Genomic DNA, 24,550 nt, shown 5'->3' on the forward strand with positions numbered 1-24,550 from the left:
AACCTCCTTCCAGTGTCCCATAAATATTTCGCCACCCGTGATCCACTTTTCTTAATTGTAACTAATCTTTCAGGTGAAGATTGCGGCGGCGCCGTAGTCAAAAACGACTGTTCCGATGGAAGCTCAACCTCGTCAAAATTACCCTCAGCTACAGGAGCAGGCACCACAGATTCATCTGTCACTCCCACCTCTACTCCTTCACCTACAGGTATAATTTCTCTATTTTCATCCCCTGAAACTCTGTCATTATCAACCTCAACCTCACTCTCCTTCTCCTGAATCTCGTCACTCTGTCTTTCCTCTGCCAACTCAAAACCATCATTTTCAGATGACAAATACACAACATCTTCACTCTCTCTCTCCTCTACAGTTTCTTTCTCTACAGGCATATTGTCAACCTCCAAAAATATCTCATCGGACGGACAAATTTCAGGTAAAGGAAAAACGTTAAAATTAACCTCCTCCCCTAGAACTTCCGTTCGAGCATGAATTTTTCGAATCTTATCCCTAGCTACAACCTGATTTTTCTTGATGGGATTATTCCCAAAAGGTGCCAACTCATACAATGCATCCGAAAATTTCTTAACTACAATAAAAGGCCCTCCATAGAAAGACTGTAATTTCTTGGACACGTCAGTTTTTACAATATTAAAGAAAGCATAACAAACATCTGTCACTCTTAATGCTTCCCTCTGTACTCTGTGTTTATTTTGAACCTCCAAATATAACTTGGATTTTGTAGAAATTCTCTTAATTACATCCTCCATATTTTTCAGAAATTCCAAATACGACAGCGAGGATGAAGATTCAACAGACGGGACTGGTGATAGAAAATCGAGGGGAATACGTGGCTGCCGACCAAAAACTAGAAAAAATGGAGAATATCCAGTTCTAGTACTCTTGGAGCAGTTAATCACCAACGTAGCCAAAGGTAATTTTTTAGCCCAGTCCTTTGTTCCATGATTTTCATCTACTTTTAAAGCAGCATACAAACTTTGATTTTGCCTCTCTACAGGATTCGAATTTGGATTCCTGGGGGGAATTAGGACAGTATCCACCCCCAATCCTTTCATCACGCCTTTAAACACACTGCTTGTAAAATTTGTACCTCTATCCGATCTCAAAGCTCTAAATAAACCATAGGTAGGTACAAAATTTTCCAATATAGCCTTTACAGTTGTTTCAGTTTTAGCATCAACCAACGGACATGTAAAAACATATCTAGAAAATAGACAAACCATGATTAAGACAAATTTAACCGTCTGTCCCTGATGATAACATGGAGTCCAAGGTCCAACTAGATCCACTGACATATTAGCAAAAACTTCACTACTTTGAACAGAATGAGTTATAGGTGAAACATGTTTAGGATTACTTCCAGCCTTTTTCAAACATGTAATACAACTTCGTATTCTCGATTCCACAAACTTGTTTACGCCAGGCATAAAAAATCTCTCATTTATCTTACGTATTGTCTCCTGCACACCTCTATGTCCAGAACCATATCCACCATGAGCTGAATCAAATATATCATTGTATAAAGAAAGAGGTACCACAGGCCTCTCAACAAAACCCCCTTCGGCCAAAGGCTGTCTGAAAATTACAACCCCCTCTAGCACATACATATGGCCAATAAGATTGTATAATAGTTCTTTTCTGCCCGATAGCTCCGCCCTCTCATAAGACGACAACTGTCTCCTTTCCAATATCCATAATCTTATTTCATTTAGGATCTCGTCCTGCTGAAGACTACTTTGCCAGACAAACTCAACATCAGCCTCATCCTCTGCAGAATGTACCTGCATAATAGAATAGATTTGATCCAGAAATGGTGAATCATCCAGGTAAGGATCCAAAATTTTATTATCTGTCTCTCTACACCCCTGACAATCCTTCAGTCGATGGTCCTTACAATCTAACTCAGTTCTCGACAAATAATCTACATTCACATGCTTAGTCCCCTGTCGATGGATAACTGTAAAGTCAAAACTTTGCAAGAAAGTTATCCATCGATAGGTGACACCGTTTATTGATCCTTTAGCCCAACGTTTATAATGCACTAGTGAAATACTGTCTGTCCGAACCAAAAATTCACGAAACCTACAAAAGTGTAAAAAATTCTTTAATGCATATACTAATGCACCTAATTCTCCTTTATAGGAAGGATAATTTTGTTCTGCAGCATTACACTTTTTACTACAGACACCAAACACTCTCTCTACACCATCCTGTTCTTGCGAAATAATCCCTGCAAAATACTGAGAACTATAATCTACATCCACGATAAAAAGATTAGGATTATCCCATTGAGGATAGCCTTTACACATCTCAGTCTTGAACATTTCCATAAATTCAGTCCATACTCTGTTCCATTCCTCTGTCCACTTTATTATAGTGTCATTCCTGTGACTATCCAACATGCACGACTTCTTGGCATAATCAGCAAAATATCCTCTGTAGTAATTAGTAAATCCCAAAAATTTCTGCAACTCCTTCCCTGTCCTAGGTTTGCCCCAATCCTTAATCCGTTCCAAATATGCAGGATTCATTTTCAATCCATCGGCACTAATAATATGCCCCAAATAATGGCATTCTCTAGTCAATAAATCACACTTATCTAAATTCAATTTCAGGTTGACCTGCCTAAGAACTTGAAACAGTGCCTGCAGATGCTCTACATGTTCCTCTGGACTTGATGAAAACACGATCAGATCGTCCAAGTAGCTGATACAGAATCCATACATACCTGGCAGGATAGACAGCACCTTATCCATCAGAGCACAGAACAGGCTGGGTGCATTACACAACCCAAATGGCAACCTGTTAAACAAATACATCCTGTTTGCTGCACTAAAAGCTGTCAACGGTTTAGAGTCTTCATCCATAGTCATCGAATGGTAGGCAGCTGTCAAATCAAGAGTACTGAACACCTTGCCAGAACCCAGCTTCGTCAGATTATCCGAGATCAGTGGCAGCGGCCACGCCACCCGCTTAGTCACGTTGTTCAGGTTGCGGAAATCGATGACAAACCTCAACTTAGCCTCTGCTCCAGGTGCAGCCTTCTTTTTCACCGCAAAAATAGGACTAGACCAATCCGAGAAACCCTCCTCAATAATGCCAGCATCCAGCCATTTGGTTAACTGTTCCTTCAATTTAGCATCGTACTCTGGATTCAAAGGAATATTTCTGGCCTTCACAGGTTTAGCTCCAGGTAACAATTCTATATTATATGTCATTAATCTACAATCACCAATATCTGAATCATTCATTGAAAAGATATCAAAATTTTCCAAACAAATTTTAATAATCCTGGGTTTCAATTCTGGATTTTCCTTAATCATCTGGTTTTCATCTAACTTCAATTTTTGAATAATAAACTGTACCCGTTCATGCATTTTTTGCCCCGACAACTTTTCTGGCTTATCCAATTCATTAATTGTTTTATTACAGGTAACATCTTGACTATCCATGATGAAACAATGCCCCATCTTCACATTTCTCAGCAAGGTAATAGGTTTTATTGACGCATTAACCACATTAACCACGCAGGACCCATCTTTTCGTGGCTGATACACCCCCTCAATAATCATAATTCCATTGCCACTTGTCATCTTAGAAGAATTAGGGGACACGTACCAAAGCCCATCATTCTTTAATCCAGTCACATGCACCACAGCGGTAGATCCTCCAGGATAAAAAATAGTTTTCTCCAGCAACTTCACATTATACTTTGTTGAATATAACTCTCCAAACCCACCCCCCTCCTTTATCCCTGGCAAGGTAGGTTTAGATGGAATTTCAGAATTCATTCGTCCGGACAAAATAGGAATTTTCTGTATCTCTGCCACCACCTGTTTCTGTAAACAGGAATTAATAGGAACAGATTCCCCACAAAATTCAAACTTATCTTCATCCAAACAAATATTAATTTTATTCTTTTTCAGGAAATCAGATCCAAGATTTACCAACCTACTCGTCACCTCAGGTACATAAAATATCTCCGTAAACACAGCTTGAGTCCCAGCAAATCTAAATTTCAACTCAACATATCCAATAATATTAACTTTCTTTAAATCTACTGAATATGCTGATAATTTAGCAGGACAAAACTCAATTCCATGTTTATCAAGAATTTCTCTAGATATCAAAGAATTAAAATTATTTCCTGTATCAATAATTCCTAACTCCTTCACCGGAATATCAACCCCAGGCACAAGAAATTCTAAATCCGCACAAATAGGCATTTTAGTTATCTTCAAAAACTCCACATTCTCTTGAAAACACTAGTCATTATAATTAATTAATATATCCATATATTTTAGATATACATCATTCCACTACACAGCAGTCAGCCCCCCATCTGTCACCAGCCGCCAAGATACTGTTCAATTTATTATACAAGTAAGTACCTCTCGAAGTATTCTACCTTGCATAGGTACCTATCAAAATGTAATATATAGTAAATATATATATATATATAAATATATATATATAATGTTTTCATTAACACGATCACACTTTGACTGAAGAATAAACAGGACAGTAATACTTTATAAAGTTGAGAGCAATAATATGAATACAAAACAGCAAAATTAACTATTTACGGTACTATAGCCTATATAATGAATATAAATAAAAGAACGATCTATAAATTTCATCCTAAAATGAGATTTATACATCGAATCAATCATATCCATTACATAGGATATTGCTGAAAATTGTTTCTGGCTATGTCAGCAATCATAGCCTCATACTGTTTCTCATCTCTGCTCTTTTCAGAATCCACAACAGGCCCCACCTGATTGCCCCACCTATCCACAACAGGCCCCACCTGATTGACTGTCTTCTTCAGAAACTGCTCAGGTATTACCCTATTATTAGGCACTCCAGGACCATCTTTCTTTTCGCTACCGGCTGAGAAAAACTTAGCTTTGGTCTTTCCTATGCGAGAATCAGGAGCTGGCGGCTTGCCATCTCTTTTCTGCCAGCAACTAGCCACTACATGACCTTTTTTCCCACAATACCAACAGATCATAGTTTTAGCCTTCGAATTCAGAGCCCCAATCACATTCTCAACCTGATCCCAAGGAATATCATCATCCCCTTCAATCCACGCATTATTATCGCCAATCTCAGTCCTGCCTTCCATATCAGATACATGCACTTCACTGATTACAGGCCTAGCTTTTACCTCCCTTGAATCCTCTAGCCTCAACCCTTCCATAGCCTGAGAATAACAGGACGTTACATTTTCAGGTGACACGTGTCCAGAACGAGCCCAGCTTATATAATGCTGACCTCTGCGAATCAAATAAGTCAAGAAAGCACTGTAATCTTCCAGGTAATGCATAGATTCAATGAAATTCGCCATATCTCTAGCTAAATCAGAAAACAGCAAGTTCTTAGCCACATTATTGTAAAAATCACGCCAAGATTGTCTAGAAATTTGACCAGGATGCATAAGCCTAAACAGCCGCAACTTAGCATTGAAAAACACATCCACATTCTGACCACTCTTTTGTTTCAGGGCGTAAAAGAATTCGGTAGCCGACTCTGTATCAGCAAAGGGTATCACCAACCTTCTTATCAACAGGTAATAACCTAAAGCACTTAAAGAGGCATTAGCCTCCGGCGTAATAAGCCGCCCCATCTTCTTCCCTTTGCACTCAAAAATCCTATTGTACAGGACATCCTTGAAAAGCATAGGATCCTCCAACTTAGCGAACCTAGCAACCCTCCATAAGGATAAAAAATAATCCTCAAAATCGATGTTTCCATCCCAAAATGGAGCATCCCGCACAAAATCGCTATCCCACTTGACTCCTCTTACAAGACAAAACTCCTTAAACTGCTCCTCTACAGTCTGTTGGCTCACACTACCGCCGGCCACCTTTTTATAGGCCTTAAGCACTTCAGCCCTTTCCTCAATTAAAGGAAATATATCCAACAATTGATTCTCATATTCGGTCAGACAACTCTCACGAACATTCATCCAATTTCCATTCCCTACAGGACCCAAGAACTCAATCTGCGAAAACTTCAAATGTCCAGGAGCACTTCTCACCCTTTTAGCCTCAAAATTTGTAGAATCCAATTTAGCCTCCACACTCAAACGATTAATGAAAGATGTATTAAACGAATCATCTCCCGTCGCTTTGACTGCAGATACACTAGCCCCCATACTTGTCTCATACAAAAAACCGCTAATATCCCCATCCGCTGGCAATTGCGCCACCTTTTTCTTAATAGTAGCCAAATCAACATCATAACCTAACTTCTTATGCTCATCAGAGTTCTTAAACTCTTGCACCTTATTCTCCAGCCGTTTATTCGCCGCCGTTAACTTATCCACCTGACCTTTGACAGTCGTATGCTCCTGCAACATTGCCCTAACATATTTTTTTATGCTTTCAGGCACAACGTCATTCTCCACCTCGCCCAACGCCAACTCCACATTCGCATTGGCACCTGCACCAGCATCCTCAGCTGCAGCATCCTCCTCCTCCCAATGTTCGGGAGTTCCATCATCATCCTGACTGTCATTCTCCCGAGGACGTTTAGGCGGCCGTCCACGCTTGCCTTCAGTTTTACCCCGCTCTCCTTTTTCTCCATCAGCCATTTCCGAGCACTGGAACTAGATCCGCCGTGAAATTTAGATCAAAAGAGTTAAAGAATGAAATTCCACAGAAACCTGAAATATAAATCAAGTTAAAAATATAAAAATTAAAACAAAACTGTGAAAAATCCGAGATAAAAAAATATCTCAAAAAGTGATTGACTTCAAATTAAACACCACTTCCCCCACCCTTAACTCAGCAGCAGGTCTAAATAACACGTAGCACAATAAGACTGCGCCAAATGTAATAAAGACAGACTTACATAAGTTAATGATAGAGTAGACTTAATGTTCAATTCAAAATGCAAACAGATTTTTAAGTATTTATTATGTTGGATTAAATGCAGTTTTTGAGTAAATAAGATTATATATTGATACTATATTTAGAAATGATTAAATATGTTAATAAGTCAAAACTACTGATTATTCAAAGCTGGATAGTTCTGAAGTAGCAGGATGTCTGTCTGTATATCAGGACACCAAACAACAGGATGACTGTCTGTTTAATTAATACAATGTATTAATTAACTATGCACTTTGAAGGGGTAGAATATCTGCTTATGCAAACTATATAAAGTAATAGGATGTCTGTAAATAGCTGTATTGGTCTTAATAAAGACTCGAACCCAAACCAGATAATGTTCTGTGTTAGGACTCTCAATATCAACTGACTTAAATATATTTTCTCTTTATTCTTTCTGAGAGCAATTAAAGAGTAATTAAGAGTAACAACTAACATATGGTCTGCAAGCTTAAATATATGACATCACAACACAAATATATGACATTACTTTGTCCGTCGGTTTGTCAGTCATGCTTAAAAATAAAAGCATAAAAGTACATGAGAAAGGTTTTGTTAAATATTTATCTTTTTGATTTTAACAAATGATCTTTAAATCAGCTTGTCGGTGTTCCTATCCATATTTTTTTTTATGTATGTTGTCATCCTTGTTATTTTAGATCCCCGTGTGGATTTGAAGGGTTTGATTTCACACTGTGCTGTGAAGATACAATTATACCCTCTACTTCTAGACCTACCATAGGTAGTGAGATAGATAGATAGATAGATAGATAGATAGATAGATAGATAGATAGATAGATAGATAGATAGATAGATAGATAGATAGATAGATAAATAGATAGATAGATAGATAGATAGATAGATAGATAGATAGATAGATAGATAGATAGATAGATAGATAGATAGATAGATAGATAGATAGATAGATAGATAGATAGATAGATAGATAGATAGATAGATAGATAGATAGATAGATAGATAGATAGATAGATAGATAGATAGATAGATAGATAGATAGATAGATAAATAGATAGATAGATAGATAGATAGATAGATAGATAGATAGATAGATAGATAGATAGATAGATATATAGATAGATAGATAGATAGATAGATAGATAGATAGATAGATAGATAGATAGACAGATAGATAGACAGGCATATAGATAGATAGATAGACAGACATATAGATAGATATGCACATTGATTGATAGATAGATAGTAGATACATTTATTAAATAAATCTTTAAATCTTTATTCGTAACTTTATGTAAGTCGGGTTTTTTATTACAATAAATAAATTAACAATAACAATAAAAAACTAGGGATTCCCTGTGGACATTCTGATTTTGAGTCAAATATTTTCTTCAAAACTCATAAAAAGGGAATCCCAATATTTGATAAAATACGGTCATTAGAAAACAATTATGAAATGGTTTTATATTTATAAAGTTATACCTTATTGTCCAAGGCATTACCCTGTTAAGTTTGGTAACAGATTTATTATGTAAGAGGTTCAAGTTTGAAATGTGTAGACAAAGATCGGTCAATCAAAGGGTTGTCTGCTAAGTTCACAAGTTGACTGTTTAATTCCAAATATCAAAATTTCTGTAATTTGCCTTATCATTACAGAGCTCTTCCTGTAGTGAAGGTTTGAAAAGAATAGAACAATTCTAACAAGCTAATCCATTTCAGGTACAACTGCCGCGCCAACCCAGGGCCCGCAGCAGTCTCGGTGTGGCCGCACTCAAACCAGGTAAGCCGCCAGCCGCTGTACGGGGGACAGTGAAAGAAGACTCTCCTCCTTTTTTTATTTAAGATAAATCAAAAATAAGAAGGGTTGTACTGTTTAACCTTTACAGTTCAAGGTCTATACTTGCGGTGTGGTCTAATCCTGCGGGGTTACCCAGTAACCAAATATTACCTAACCTAAAGTAAGAAACCATGAAGTTACAATCTTCTTATTTTAAGATTATTTAAAAGGGGGGGGGGTGAGGGGGAATTATTTCATTTAAAAAGCAATTTATTAATTTCTTTTCAATTTTATATAAAAGTAACAGGATGTCTATGGATCTGTGTTTCTTTGTGTACCGAATGATTCCGCTAACCACTGATATGGTTCTTCTTTACAGTGTTGCTTCTCATAGATAAGACCTATAGGGATGTTGCCGCTAGTCTAAAGTATTTGATATAGTCAGCTTTAGAAATTTCGTATTGCTTTTATAAATAAAACATACTATAGGTGTAGTACAAAAAAGGGAGGCAGAAAAACAGGTAAAAAAGATATCGACAGAAATTCTTCCTTCTACTTTCTATCTATAATCTAAAGTTACAAGATGTCTATATGTCTGCCTGTTTTGAAGGATATCTTGCCAACTACTGAACCGATGTGGTTCTCCTTTACAATGTAGCTATTTATAGGTCCTGCGAAGGTTTAAAGCTATTATGGGGGGAGGGTACCAACAAATGACCCTTTGTTTTTCATTTTAAAACTAAAATTAAAAATGGGGGGATGGACCAGTCAACCCCATCCCCTCACTGGAGTAATGTTAATTTATCTTCACTGATTTCTGCTTTTAGATATAGATTATCTTTCTTACTGCTTTTTAAATGCATACAATTTTCGGGAATAGTCCCTTTCGTAACATTACCCCATAAGGGGCGATTCGTCGTATTTTTAAAATGGCTTTTTATAGGTTATTTTAGGTTATATTGGGTTAGGTGATTGCCCCACAGGGTTAGGTATTTGGCCCCGCAGGGTTAGAGCCCCCCGCAGGGGCTAGAAATAGGAGAAAAGCTGCTGTGAAAAATACGAAGAATCGCCCCATAAGGTGCGATGTTACGAAAGGGACTATACCCCAATTTTCTACATAAATGATATGGTTTAATATTGCTTTATAAAGCTTTTTCATAACTTTTAGCGAAGCTACTAAATAATAGTAATGCATGTTTGCTCGTTATTCAGTCGGTCTGTAAGGCTATAGAGAACTTGCTAAAACTATGGGGACCAGTATAATTAACCACGGAGGGAAGGGATATTGGGATGTTTATTACACTAGTCCCCAAAGTTTTATAGAAAAACGTTTTCTTATTTTGTTGGTTCAACATTTTTTGGGACTTTTATCGAATTTTGATTGGCTGGTTTATAAAGTTGAGTGTCCAAACGTTTCAACCACTAATTGTAATCTACAGTATGGGTAATTTTGAGTATAATCAATTTATCAGCCAATGTCTTATCCCTTAAGATCCGTGATTATTAACAGTCTAAGCCTGGCTTCACTACTTTTTTTCATCTTTGTTATTTCATATAAAAAAAAATATTTTACTTTTAAAGGATTTTATGCTTCAAAAAATATAATTTCTATACGCATAAAGGTTTAATTGAAAAGTTAATTTAACCAGAGGGAGGAGAAATTGGACAGTAAATTAAACCAGTACCCAAAGTTTTTAAAAGCAAGATATCTCCGTAATTAACTTATATAATTGGGGTACTTCAGATGAATTTTGATTGGTTGGTTTCAAACCAGTAGAGTTAAAACTTTTTCACAAATTTAATTTAATTGTATTATTGTATATTCAAAGTTGACATTAGTATGTTTATACATTACATTTTCTTTGTACAGTTTTATTAATACAAATAAAACAAAAAAAATGAAATGCAAGCTTTTCAATTTAACTATATATTTATTTAAACAAAAACTACAAAAAAATCAGTTAAAATTTATAAAGAATTTAAAATATTGAAAGGATCTTTGTGAAAAAACAACAGTTTTTCGCGAATAGAAAAAATTAAAAATTATTTGATCAATTTATGTTTTATCATCCCGGATGGTCAACAGTTTTTGGCCAATAAAACAGGCGTTAATTCTTTGATATTTATTTCATTTTTGAGGAAAATTTTCTGTAATACGATACAGTAAATAATGTTCCTATATAGTGGAAATAAATAGGATTAGAAGCCATATTAAAGAATGAGATAAAAGTTAGAAATTAGAGAATAGTTATTTCCCGCGGATATAAAATATACAATTATTAGATTAAAACCAGTTTCTTAAGCCCCGAGATGCATAACTTATGGTTGTACATTTTTAAATTTGCAGAAAACTGGATATAAATCGACGCTAGATATAGTTTTTTCGTATGGATGAGAGCCGGTTCGAATCCACCGGCTATTAATCAGTTTGAAAGAATACGGGGGGGAAATTATTATATTTTTAATTTTCCATTTTTTTGTAAATTTAGGTCAGTTTTTAATGTTTAATCAAAATGCAAACTTAAAGCATTGGATTATTAAGCAAATAAAAAACTAAAAATGCACCGCTAAATATTTACTTTCTATTAGTCCGAGATCAGTTTTTAAACTGACGTCACCTCTCAGCCATGTGACCTCATAAGAATTTAATGAGATGAGAAGTGGGAAAGAAAACCACTTAAAAAGAGATGGATAATCTCTCATTTTTATGACGTCACATGGGTAATTTTTGAGACACTTTGTCAAGTTACCTTTCTACCTCTGGTTTACGGTTTCCTTAGAGTGTCTTAAAGTTTATTCATTATAATTTTGTTTTTAATCTTCTTGCTGTTTGCCTGTACTGCTGCTTTAAACCAAAACCACATCTAACTCTAGCATGTTATATAAAAGTCATAGCACCAAGGACGTCCAAGCTTTTGTTGTTGTTGAGGGGGTAAAATGGACGTCTATGCTTGGCACTGTAAAGAAAGTAAAGCCAATGGGTATTTTTTTAAATGTTAAAACAGTCAATATTATTCCAATATACAGAGTAGAGACAGCGCTAAATGGCACCTAAAAAATGACATCATACGATAAAATAACCAATGAGAGGCGAGTATATTTTTTACCATTGCATTGGTCAATTACAATGTATACTGGCCTCTCATTGGACAACTTTATTGTATGACGTCATTTTTTGTGCCATTTTGCGCTGTCTTTACAGTAAGAGATATAAGTTTTCCGGAATTGTAATCTAGGGAGTAGATTTGAAATCTGCATCAAATTTTAAGGATTTTTTATAAAATTCGTTTTTTTGTATAATTCTATATCTAAAAGCGAAAATACAAATTAAGTTAATTAATTTTGGCATCTGTGATTGGTGGATTTAAAAAATCTGCGCTCTGATTGGATGTCGTACATCATTCAACCAATTAGAGCGCAGGTAGTTTAAAATCCACCTATCCTATTGGTCAAAATTAATTAACTTAAAATGTATTTTCGCTTTTAGATAAAGAATTTTACAAAAAACGAATTTTATAAAAAATCCTTAAAATTTGATGCAGATTTCAAATCTACTCCCTACATTAAAATTCCGGAAAACTTATATCTCTTACTTTACAGTGTAAAAATATTAATATTTTACAGAATTTTCTGGAATTTGAACCATTAGGTTTTAATGATAATTTTGATGTGGTTTTGGTTTGGTGCAGGTGTTGTTATACCTGTCAGGATTGTTGGAGGACAAGTGGCCAGACCTGGAGAGTATCCTTGGATGGTGGTCCTGGGCAAACCTGGATCCTTTGGTGGTACCTTCCAGGTAGAGATAGATAGATAGATGGATGGATGAATAGAAAGATAGATAGATAGATAGACAGATAGATAGACAGATAGATAGATAGACAGATAGATAGATAGACCGATAGATAGATAGACAGATATATAGATAGACAGATAGATAGATAGACAGATAGATAGATAGACAGATAGATAGATAGACAGATAGATATATAGATAGATGGAAATATAGATAAATAGACATATAGACAGATAGATAAAATCTACCTATACCTGGAGAGTATCCAAAGATGGTGGTTCTCGGCAAGCCTGGATCCTTTGGTGGTACCTTCCAGGTATAGAAAGATAGATAGATAGACATAAAGACAGATAGACATACAGGTGGACATATAGACAGATAGGTAGATAAATGGAGCTGTTAGCTATCTAATTATCTATCTATCCCTCTAGGTATCATGTGGAGGAACAATTCTGAATGAAAACTCTATTCTGACAGCATCTATTGTCTGTCTCTCTGTCCGTCTGTCTATCTATCTATCTATCTGATTTCCTATCTATTTATCTATCTAGGTATCATGTGGTGGAACCATACTGAATGAAAACTCTATCCTCACAGCCTCTCATTGTTTTGGAAATGGAAACCAGGACCCAACCCATGTTCATGTTGGAGATACAGGTATTAATATTGAATGGTTCTATTCATTCAAAACTTCATGATAAGATAACCTAAAATAAGAGTTAAAATGTGTTATTTAGCTGGGATCTTAAGGGATACTGGATGAAAAAGCTGATCAATAAATGACCAAATGTTAGCAACTTAAATTTACCATGTCAATATATTCACATATACTATATTCATTATTAGATTTGAGTTCATCCTCGGATGGGACAGGCGAAGATGTAACTATATCACAAGTTATCAGGGTAAGTCAATCATTTCCAGTATGGCTTCGAAACATATTAATATCTGGTGGATAAAAACCAGTTCTCAGCCACACTGAAAAATCGTGTATTTTATTGTATTATATCCAGTTTTCTGTAAATATAAAATCATAATATTGTAAAGTTTTATAAATTACATTTCAATGCATAAAAAATATAATTATGGCACTCCTTTATAAGATAGCTTCTCTTAGGTCGTAAGAAGGTTTATAATTATTTTGTGGAAGATATATCGACCCTAGATATTTTATTTTACTTTTTCATTTTAAATCTAAATAAAAAGAAATTGGGTTATCAAATTCAACTCCCCCCTCCTCCTCAAGTTCCCCTAGAGGCCTCTAGGGGGCGTAGCCGCTACTAGCAAATATTTGAACAACAGATTGCTTTTAAATATACCTGATTATTTTTTTTTATTTCAGCACCCAGACTGGAGTGCCAGAACCTTGGAGAATAATATTATATTTATTTCAGCACCCAGACTGGAGTGCCAGAACCTTGGAGAATGACATTGCCATCCTGAAGTTGTCCAGACCTTTAAATTTTAAAACGTAAGACTTTAGGGTGATTTTAAACATAACGCCTTTTCAGCAAAGATAATCCCCCCCCCCCTTCTCCCCAATATTTTTAAAATAAATTAAATAAAGACAAATAATAAGCAAAGTTTTCTGCAATTTTTAAGATCCTTGAAGACTAAGGAATGTAATTGTTTGGTATATATGGTTCTCCTTTACAATGCAATGTAGCTACTCTTAACCCCTGGGAAGGTCTGAAACTATTCCACCACCGCTGAAAAGAAATCACCACTAGAAAACTATAAATTTTAAAGCTTTTTTTCTTTTTTAACTAAATTTGAAAGTGAGGGGGTTAGGTCGACTCCTTACACCTCAAGTGCCCCTAGAGGCCTCTTGGAGCGTAGCTGACAGTACTTATACATTTAATAATTATAGAACTGTGCAACCCGCCTGCCTGCCCTATCCATTCCAGGGGAAGGACCTCCCCTCCCTCCTACAAAATCCATCCCCCACAGTAGCAGGTAAACAAACAAAATTATTGGTTGAAAATTTTGAACACAAATTTATCTTCAGGAATAAGACAATAGACGAAAATTTTTGTACATACATTCCTTATTGGTAATATACAAAATTACCCCTTTTGTATATTATTAGTATACATTATTGGATGAACAGTTTGAACGTTCTCCCTTTGAAATTTTTTAACATTCATCAACAAGCAAGAATATTCAAAACATTTTCTGTGACTTTCTAGATCAGAGAGACAATTGATAAAGATGCAATGAATATATTGACAGGGGAAAATTTGTTGTCAATTTAGCTTGCTAATATGGTCAGTTCGTTCATTCAGTAGGATGGGAGAGTATTGGGATGGGTTTTTCGTTATTTTAGCCAGCTGAGATAATTACATTAACAGGGAACATGAAAATCAATTCTGGTTCAACATCTAATCAAAGGGGCTGGTTGTAGAACCCTCCGAGGATCTTGTTCAATCTAATAATACGAAGTAGAACGATGTCTGTCTTTATGTCTGTCAGAGGCTTAAGATCTCAGTAACCACTGAACCGATTGGGCTCTACGCTTTAGGGAATATACCTACTAGTCCTATAATGGTTTTAAGCTATTTTCCTGGGGCCTGGGACAATCCCATCAAAAAAAAGTAAGATTAAAAAAGAGGGTCGACTACCCCTCCCCATCCCCCAAAATTTTTTTTTCTTATAGTATATTAAATTATGTTTAGGTTGGGGCTCTACTAGGACTGGCGGGCCCTCACAATCAAGACTTATGCAGGCCAAGGTACGATTTCTAGTTCAGGGATCTTAAGGGATAAGACAATGAACGATAAATTGATGTCTGTCCCCAATAATTAAAATTTTTGGTTGAAATTTTCGAGACAAATAGGTTGGAACCAACCAATCAAAGTTTTTAAGGAACACAGTAATAGTGTCTGACTGATTAACAAAAAAATTAGCCAATGAGAGGCCACTATAAATTTTACCATTGGTCAATAACGGCCTCTCATTGGCTAATTTTTTTTGTTACGTCATAATCAGTCAGACACTATTACTGTGTTCTTTTTAAGCCAACTAATGAGATTAAAAAATATAAAACTTTGGGTATCAGCGTAATTCATAGTCCAATGTCCCCTCCCTCCCTTTTTTCATTTATTTGCTGATTGTTTGGTTTGGTATGTACTTGTTCATTATTTTCCACTTTCAGCTGTGACCCAAGCATTTAAGCACTAATTTCCCAACTATTGCAAATAACCAACCCTTTGATTGCACATAAATTTGCTTGAATGTTTGTCCACGTTTTGAGCCAAGGCAATCTCCTACTCTCATTACTAAAGCTTGACATAGCAGCAGTATGTACAAGTTTTAACGTCTTGGGTTATGTGAGATTCGAACCCATAAGCGAAGCTACACTATAATTAGGTTTGTCTGTCTGTCCGTCCTCAATCTATCCATCCATAATGACAAGGGGAAAATGTTATTTTCTTCTCAGCTGCTATTTGAGATCGACTGTTGATTTTTTATTGAGTGAAGTTACCCTTTACTAAAGATCAACCAGTATACAACTTACTTGGACCGTCAGTCTGTTAGTCATTCTTCAAAATACAGATGTATACATTTTGTGATTTTTTATTGCTGAAACTGAACATCTACTTTAAAACCTCAATCCATGATTGTTTTGTGCTGCCCTTAATATGGAAAACTGTCATCCTTTTTAGATTAGTTTAGATTTATTATTCATGAGAATTCATACAAAAAAGAACAACAATAATAATTAAATGAATATTATATACTCATTTATAAATGCAGTCAAATTTTATTGATATGTTTATTTCATATGAAAATTTTCTTCTTAAATATCAGTTTCCTAAAAGGTAGGAAGTATGCAGTAATGTGTATTTACACATTGTTTTCATACAGGCCTTTACTTGCAGGTTCCCATGGTAACTCAGTCTAGATGTGCTGAGGCTTATGGCAACGTGGGACAGGTTTCCATTGGTAGGTTATCAAAGTAGTGGTTTCCCTCGGAGTGCCTACTGAGTGCCACAGAAATATCCTTTGTTTTTAAAAAGTAAATTAAAAATCAGGTTTAGGCTGAACTCTGTTTGTTTTGTTTATTACTTTAGGTCAGGATTAGGTTAGATTCTAGGTCCCGCAGGGTTAAGGCGCCCCTTAATTTATTATAAAGTTAAGGTTACTGGAGTATTAGTGCTCAATATTCGCTTTGAGGGAAGGCACCATTATTAGTTGTAAGAGCTAAGCTACTCAACAAATTTGGTCTAGAAGTCTAGCCAATGAGTCTTTACAATGCTTGGTGAATTAATACTAAAACTAAGCCAATTATTTTTAAATTTGGTGAAAACATCTTCATTGAAAAAAGCATCTCTTTAACAGTTAGTAGGGTACCTATTGTGCAGTCTTCAACTGTTTATTGAACTGCAGACTATAAATAAGTAAAATTTTTTAATTGTCTGTCTATTTAATTAAACTTTTATGAAGGTTGTCAATCTCATTTTAATGTAAACATCTCTAGGTGACACCAAAATATGTGCTGGCACCGGAGGCATTGATACTTGCAATGGAGATAGTGGTGGCCCCATGCTTTACCAACATCCTGAGGTTGGATGGGCAGTGGTTGGGGTGACCAGTTTTGGTGTTGACTGTGCCAGACCTGACTTTCCTGGAGTGTACACCAGGGTGGACATGTACCTAGACTGGATACAACAACACCTGTAGACTTTCCTGGAGTGTACACCAGGGTGGACATGTACCTAGACTGGATACAACAACACCTGTAGACTTTCCTGGAGTGTACACCAGGGTGGACATGTACCTAGACTGGATAAAACAACACCTGTAGACTTTCCTGGAGTGTACACCAAGGTGGACATGTACCTAGACTGGATACAACAACACCTGTAGAATTTCCTGGAGTGTACACCAGGTTGGACATGTACCTAGACTGGATACAACAACACCTGTAGACTTTTCTGAAGTTTACTATGTTGAAACTAAACAATTAAAATCCAGAGGTGAATTCTTAAAAAAAATTGCCTCACTAAAATCAGTGAGGCTAACTAAAAATTTAGAGGGGATAATTTTGCCTCACTTAAATTTTATTGAGGCAAACTGATTTTAGGGAGGCAAAAGTTTTTTTAAGAATTCACCCCAGATGTTTTTGATCCAATGAATAAGATAATGTGATTCCTAAATTTTGGGTAGCAGTGTTAGTTACAGTCCTCTAAAAAGATATTTTATATCTAGATATAATTCTAACTGACCCCATTTTTCGTCAAAATTAAAATGGGAATTTTTACAGACAGAAATTTTGTTTACATTTTGTTATATACTAGGTACGTGGGACAAATTTATTCAACTATATAATTTTAGAAAGCTAACTTTATGAAAAGAGTTTTTTAACTAACTTAATATGTTACGCTATATGCTTCAAATTATACAAGGAAAGAATTTTTTCCACAAATTAATTTACCCAGGAAAAGCTAAATCCTAAAATATGCGACAATTTATAACTGACTCATAATACAAACAAAATGAAAAATTATGACCATACACAACAAAATGTGTACACAATATCAACCAATAAGATCTCTTGTATGTTCCTTTAGTAATCTCTTATTGATGGAATCAGACAGAATTTCTATTGAGTAACTCTATCGTACCTCTAATAAACTCTTTTATCATTGCAATATTGAATTAAAGTTTTTAAAAGTAGTTTATTAAACTTTAATATTTATATTGTATTACAGTGTAAGGGAAAAATTATTAAAAAGGGAAGGAAAATACTTTATTTTAAAAACCTATACGGTAAACATATAACTATTTTTTAGTCAAGCAGATATAATTAACTTGTAGAGTTATAAAACACCCTGTAATTATAAATGTGATGCATCTTATATATGTACATAAATATTTATTCTGGCTCAATAAAGATAATTAATCTTGCTTGTTAATTTTTTTTATATAATTTTAACAACTTTTAATAAAATGCAACTTTTAAAAATCTAAACTATTAATCACAAATGAAATAAGTTAATTTCAAACTTAATTTATAAAAATTTTTTATATTTTTCATTTGACAGCAAAAAAAAATATATTATTTAATTTTACATTTAGAATAAACAACTCATTATAAAGAATATATTTTATTATCCAATATATTTAATTAATGATTATCAGTAAGAAAACTTTCTCAAAAATTTATATTTTTTTATATGATAAGTGAATTTAAAACTATTCCACAATGTTGTACAGCAGTTCTTCTTTAGTACCATTATAATGAACAAAAATTGGATTCCTGGAATGATCCAGCCTTCCATTGTTGAAGTAGCCCAATACTTTGTCTCCATTCGGATAAATGAACAATCCAGGTCCATCCTGCCATCCTTTGGACCATCCTTAAAAAGAAAATCCTTATTAGTTAAAAAAAACTTTCCCAGTATGGTTTCTAACCCGATTAAAATCTGTTGGATTAGAACTGGTTCTCAGGCATACTGAAAAATTATTTATAGCATTGTATTATATCCTTTTTTCTACAAATAATTAAAACTTATTTTTTTGGCCTGTGCCTTCAGCATATCCAGTTAAAAAACTGGTTTTAATCTTATAATTTATTACTCTGCGGAAAACAGAAAGTGAGTTTTTTTTACATTGAATGACTCAAAAAAATCTAATGAAGTTTATGAAAAGTAATAGTTGACAGGGTAATTGATAATTTGCTAGCATGAAATCTTAAAAGCTATTCAATACTACATAAGATTTAGCTACATATGTCTTACCTCCAAAGTGAATGGTCCTGAACTTGGTAGAATAGGATAAAGAAGCTCCAGCACCATTCAGAACACCATTACTGAATGTCCCAACCAGAGTTCTCTCTACAGGATCTCTCATCAGACCAAACCCATCCTGAGCTCCATCTTTCCATTCACCAATATAATAAGATCCATTATCCGCTTTAAATTCTCCAAACCCATCGCTTTTCTCCTGACCTCTTCGGGTAATAACGTCACCCTCATAGAAATCAAAGTTGCTGTAGAATATTTGTTTAACCTCATCAGGTAGTCTGTGGCATGATCTTGCAGCCTCATTGGCCTGATCATACTGAATACAATCAACATTACCATGAGTAGCATTGGCTACTTTAAATCCTTTCCCATGTGAAGCAGAATTCTGGAATGGGGAAAATATAAAGCTGGTATCACCATTCATAATCATGCCATGAAAGTAGCTGTCATTTCTCATACGACCATAAAAGCTGACCCCATTTATCCACATCTTGAGGCCCTCTCCTTCTCTATTACTATTCTTCCAAAATCCAATGTATACACTCTGATCTTTGTAAGACAGTCTTCCATAACCATTAAATTTACCGCCAGACCATTCTCCTGTCCTTTGTATTCCAGCCATTCTCCACTGGCCCATGTCAAGACCCCAAACCCATGCTGTGAATCATCCTTGTATCCTCCCCTGTAAACATCTCCATTGTGCCAGTAGTAAGCTCCTTGACCTGTTCTAACATTGTTTCTAAACTCTCCCTCATACCTATCACCAGCCCACCTGGAGCCTGGTCCCCACGTCTTGACTCCATAGCCATGTTGGTTCCCATCCAACCAATCACCCGTATGCTCAATGCCTGAGGTCCATGTGAAGTGCCCTGTACCATTTCTCTTGCCATCTCCATAGATTCCTCCTTCATATGTATTACCACTCGGGTACTCCACAAAGAAGTTGCCACGCATAACTCCGTCTTGAAAGATTCCAGTATACTTTTCACCATACTTATTTGTGAGTGTTCCTTGCCCGTGTGGCTTCCCATTCCTAACTTCTCCAGTATATTTATCTCCATTCTTTAGATCAATTGTGATCCCATTTGAAACCTAAATAACAAAATAATATTTTTTAACAAATGTGTATGGTGTGTAGACCCCTGAAATCTGCTTTCTCTAAGCTTTATAAAAATTGTGAAGTAATTGGTCTAATAATTTCAAGATCTTACTGATTACCACATACAAGTGTACATTTCTTAATGAATTCAAAAATCAATGAGGGAGGAGTACATTGGACTGTAAATTACACTTTTATAAACAGGTTTTCCAATTTGTTGGCTTTCATAATATTTGGATTGGGTGGTACAAACTAACAGTGTTAAAACTTTTCAACCCCTATTTTTAATAAAGAATTTATTATAATGGGGACATTACTCAATTTATTATCCATTGCCTTACCCCCTAAGATTCTGGTTTATTGCAGGGATCTCAAGGGATAAGACAATGGTCAATAAATTAATGAACATCCCCAACGATGATACACAAAATCACCCCTTCCATAAATTACAAATAGTGGTTGAAACGTTTGGACACCCAACTTAAAGAACCAACAAATCAAAATTCAAAAGTTGTTAAGCCAACAAATTATGTATAATAAAAACTTTAGGGACTAGAATCTTAAATAGCCCAATGTCTCCTCCCTGACAAACCCCAAACTGTCCCAGTTTTGAGCAAGACGATTCCTGTGACGTCATATAAAAAGGGAAGGGAGGAAGAAAATCTCTTACCTTTTCTCCCATCTCTTTTGAAGAGATTTTCTTCTCCCCTTCCCTTTTTCTTTCCCGAAACGTATATGACGTAACTGGAATCGTCTTGCTCAAAACTGGGACAGTTTGGGGTTTTTCCCCTTCCTCCCTGGCTTTATTGTTACCTCCATGGTTGTCAATAATATTGTTATCACTAATAACTGTTGCTTATCCAGTAACATTGTCATTCCAAATTTCTGTATTTAGAAAAAAGGATGAGAGCTGCCATAAGTAGCGAAGCATTAAAAATCATGGAGATGGAATACAGACAAGGAGATTTAAAGAGAATTAGCTAGTTAAATGAAAAGAATAAAGGGTAGGTTGTGCTAAAATTTTGTAAAAGTGTGAGTTTTAAGGCTTAAAAATAGTAGTAGAACGATAAAATTTATGTTAGCTTAAATTTTTTTGTCTATAGTTCTTTTCAATAAGGAATACACATATTTAGTGAATATTATAGTTCTACTACTGTTTATAAGCCTTAAAACTCACCCCTTTACGGAATTTTAGCACAACCTATTTCCCCCTTTATTGTATTTTAAGCATTCAAATTTTGTAAAATGACTAACAGACTGACGGCTAAGTAAATTACACATTGGATGAAGGGAATCTTCACAAAAAATCAGCCTTCTATCTTAAAAAGCAGTGAAGAAAATAACATTTCCGTTACTGAACTGATTGACGGACAGACAAGATGAATTAAAGGACAATTCTAACATCAACAAATTAACAAAAAATAGCTGACCGTTACATAATAGACAGACTATAATTACAAACAAAATTGGCTTTTTGAAAATAAGGATGACAATATCCATAAAAGCGAAGCTCTGAAATGAAAGGACAAACGAACATTAATACACGTAGAGAGTCGGAACCGAATATGCGGGATATTAAGACTAAACAAAATTGTAAGTAAATTTGTTGCAAAAGTAATTAAGTACATGATACTGTTTAAGGACATACTTACATATTTAGGACTTGATAGAGGTGCTTCGCTTATAAGATTGTACCTTGTTATAATAGGAATCAGTATTGAAAAAATCAGATGAATCTGATAATTTTAACATACAAAGATTTGTTGTCAAAAAGTAGAAAATTGGCATGTTTAAAATGGACGTACTGGTAATATAGATTACAAAGTCGCACCTAACTGTTATAGGAATCATTATTTAAAGTTTGAAATCGATAGAACAATTCTAACCTGTTTAAATTAACGAAAAGAGCTAATCGTTACGGACGGACCGACTCTAATTATAGAAAAGCTTCGCCTTTAAAAACAATCATAAAAAATAATGTAATAATGTAACTTTTAGAAGCTGTGTTTGATCTCAGAAGATGATAAAAACTGACTAAACCACTTTAATAATTTTTAAGGCAAAATCCATTATTTTACCTTGATTATACATGTATGTATGTATGTAGCCTTGATTCTCTGAAGTTAGGATTCAGATGCACGAGGAGATTGGAGGTGAGAATCTTTTGACCAATCCTAGATTGGTAAGCTTCGCGCACAGCTGAGTGTATTCTATGTTACATTACAAGCTGACCCGCAATTATCGTGGAAGCTACTCAATTATTACATCACCCTGGCCTAGAGTTTTTGGCAGGTGTTCCATATTAAGCCACCCTAATTAATGGCACTCTCATATGAATGAGGAGCATGGGCGAGGGAAAGCACGATTACAGTTGCTTGATAGGTAGGATCCTAACTTCCTACAAATCTCCCTCCTTACAACCTAAGGGCATCACAGGGAAGGTTGCGTGATTATATTCTGACAAATTGCAACAGCATTTGTCATCCAAGTGCAATATCTATGAGGGAACTTGAACTCGGATTTTCCCAACCACAACGTAGTGCGCTAACCACTACTCTATGGGACACCCTCTTGAAAACTCTTGATTATACATCACCCCCCCCCCGCATCCTAGCTCATAAAAAAATCAAAAATATAAAGAGTATCAGGGATTTAAAGGGATAAGACGTTGGGAAGAAAAGGGATATACAATGTACATTCCCAAAATATAATAAACAAAGATACCCTCTTTTGTAGAATAAAATCATTAGTTGAAAACTTAGAAACAACTTGTTAAAATTCTATAAAAAGTACCCAAAGTTTTTAAGACTGCGAATAAGAGAACTTGTTAATAAAACTTTGGATACTTTCCACTGATCCTTCAGCGATTATACCAAACAGTCTGCTAATATTAAAAATGTTCACTCTAGCTCATATCTGTAATCTGTATATCTTTAATTGCGCAATAAATCAGCTGTAAGCATCAATTAAATCAACTCAAAATTTAAATTTTACTTTTTAGCCATCAAAAAATGACTTCAACAAATTGTTTGAGCTTTTTAGAAAAGCGTCCTTCTGGTACAGGAATGGTTTTAGACTGTTTCACACCCATACATCAATCCAGGAATCTTAAGGGATAAGTCAAAGGACGATAAATTGATGTACATCCCTAATGATGAAACACAAAATTGCTATTATGTATTTTAAAATTGAAAACTAAATTTAATGAACCAACCAATCAAAAAATATTAAAAGCCTCTAAAGTTGACATGCCAACGAATATATTAAAGATCTTGGAGACTAATGTAATAAACAGGCTAAGGTCTTCTCCCTCCCTGGAAAAGTAATTTTTCCAATGATAGGCTGTCAATTAAGATCCCGTTTCGACTGTACAATCGTTTAAGTAATGATTTATATGATGTTGGAACTGTTGTTAGCTCTTCTCTAAATGATGAAACTAGTGGCTACGCCCCTAGGGGTTCTGTATTCGAAGGGGCAGAGGAGCTCGAGAATAGTTTTAAACCATTTAAGGATTAAATAAAAAAATAAAATAGCTTTAAACCATCACAGGAGCTATGTGAAGCTTACTAAATTCACGCAACCTCTCCCAGTTGCGTTAGAAGGGGGATTGTTAGGTAGCTTGGATGCCTAGTAATTAATTGTACAATACCAACACATCCCTTAATCCCAGGCCCCTCTGAGGTGTGTCATTCATTGCGGTGACTTAATCTGGGACACCTGCCATACTCAAAATCGGCGAGGGTGAGGTTATAACGAGAAGCTCTCATGAGACAGCGTGTCAAGTCATACTTGAACGTAGAGCTTAAGCTGGCCCTGGTGGCTATACAAAAGTGTCTCAACATACTCCAGGAGTCTTAGGTCCAAACCCTAAAATGGCTAATAAATCAAATAAGAAACAGTCGTAGTTAACGACAAACATTTAATACAACTTTATTTAAACAAAGAAGGCAACATCCATAAAAGCGAAGCTCTGAATATGATTATTGTAATATTAATTTGAAAAATTGATGTAAAAATTTAGCATGTTTTATATGGACTGCATACTTTCTGGTAACGATCAAAGAGTTTTATAAATCATACCTAATTTTTATAGAAATCATCATGAAAGTTTGAAATTGATATGTCAATTCTAACTTGTATATATTAACGAAAAGAGCTAACTGTCCGTGACGGACGTAATTGTAAAAAGCTTTGCTTTTAAAAATAATGAGATGATTTTGGAAAAAAAAACAGGAAAAA

The 24,550-nt window shown here is 35.1% G+C and overlaps 2 protein-coding genes across 3 annotated transcripts in view; one reads left to right on the forward strand and one right to left on the reverse strand.

Annotated features, from left to right (window-relative positions):
* LOC145329342 (trypsin-1-like) overlaps positions 1-18,372 on the forward strand; it is a 29,867-nt gene extending 11,495 nt beyond the window's left edge. Inside the window, exons 6-15 of the mRNA XM_080173403.1 lie at positions 7,577-7,659; positions 8,613-8,673; positions 12,379-12,466; positions 13,015-13,120; positions 13,310-13,368; positions 13,858-13,934; positions 14,334-14,419; positions 15,139-15,194; positions 16,345-16,408; positions 16,944-18,372. Coding sequence (XP_080029529.1) covers positions 7,577-7,659; positions 8,613-8,673; positions 12,379-12,466; positions 13,015-13,120; positions 13,310-13,368; positions 13,858-13,934; positions 14,334-14,419; positions 15,139-15,194; positions 16,345-16,408; positions 16,944-17,146 — 883 coding nt within the window. The 3' untranslated portion in view covers positions 17,147-18,372. The remainder of the gene's footprint in view (positions 1-7,576; positions 7,660-8,612; positions 8,674-12,378; positions 12,467-13,014; positions 13,121-13,309; positions 13,369-13,857; positions 13,935-14,333; positions 14,420-15,138; positions 15,195-16,344; positions 16,409-16,943) is intronic.
* On the reverse strand, positions 17,957-21,192 carry LOC145329343 (uncharacterized). 2 transcript variants are annotated; one of them, XR_013882870.1, is made up of 3 exons: positions 21,125-21,192; positions 19,207-20,304; positions 17,957-18,825 (listed from the first exon to the last, which is right to left on the reverse strand). XR_013882870.1 is itself a non-coding variant. In XM_080173404.1 (2 exons), exons 1-2 carry the CDS (start codon positions 19,847-19,849, stop codon positions 18,662-18,664), a joined length of 807 nt encoding a protein of 268 aa, XP_080029530.1. In that variant the 5' UTR covers positions 19,850-20,027; the 3' UTR covers positions 17,957-18,661. The 2 variants fall into 2 exon arrangements, 1 of the variants encoding a protein (XP_080029530.1); XM_080173404.1 differs by lacking the exon at positions 21,125-21,192 and having other exon boundaries at positions 19,207-20,027.
* Positions 21,193-24,550: the final 3,358 nt, after the last annotated feature.

The sequence above is a fragment of the Acartia tonsa genome, chromosome 10 (assembly GCF_053477335.1).
Source record: "Acartia tonsa isolate MP-2025a chromosome 10, ASM5347733v1, whole genome shotgun sequence".
In the NCBI taxonomy this organism is placed as follows: Eukaryota; Metazoa; Arthropoda; class Copepoda; order Calanoida; family Acartiidae; genus Acartia; species Acartia tonsa.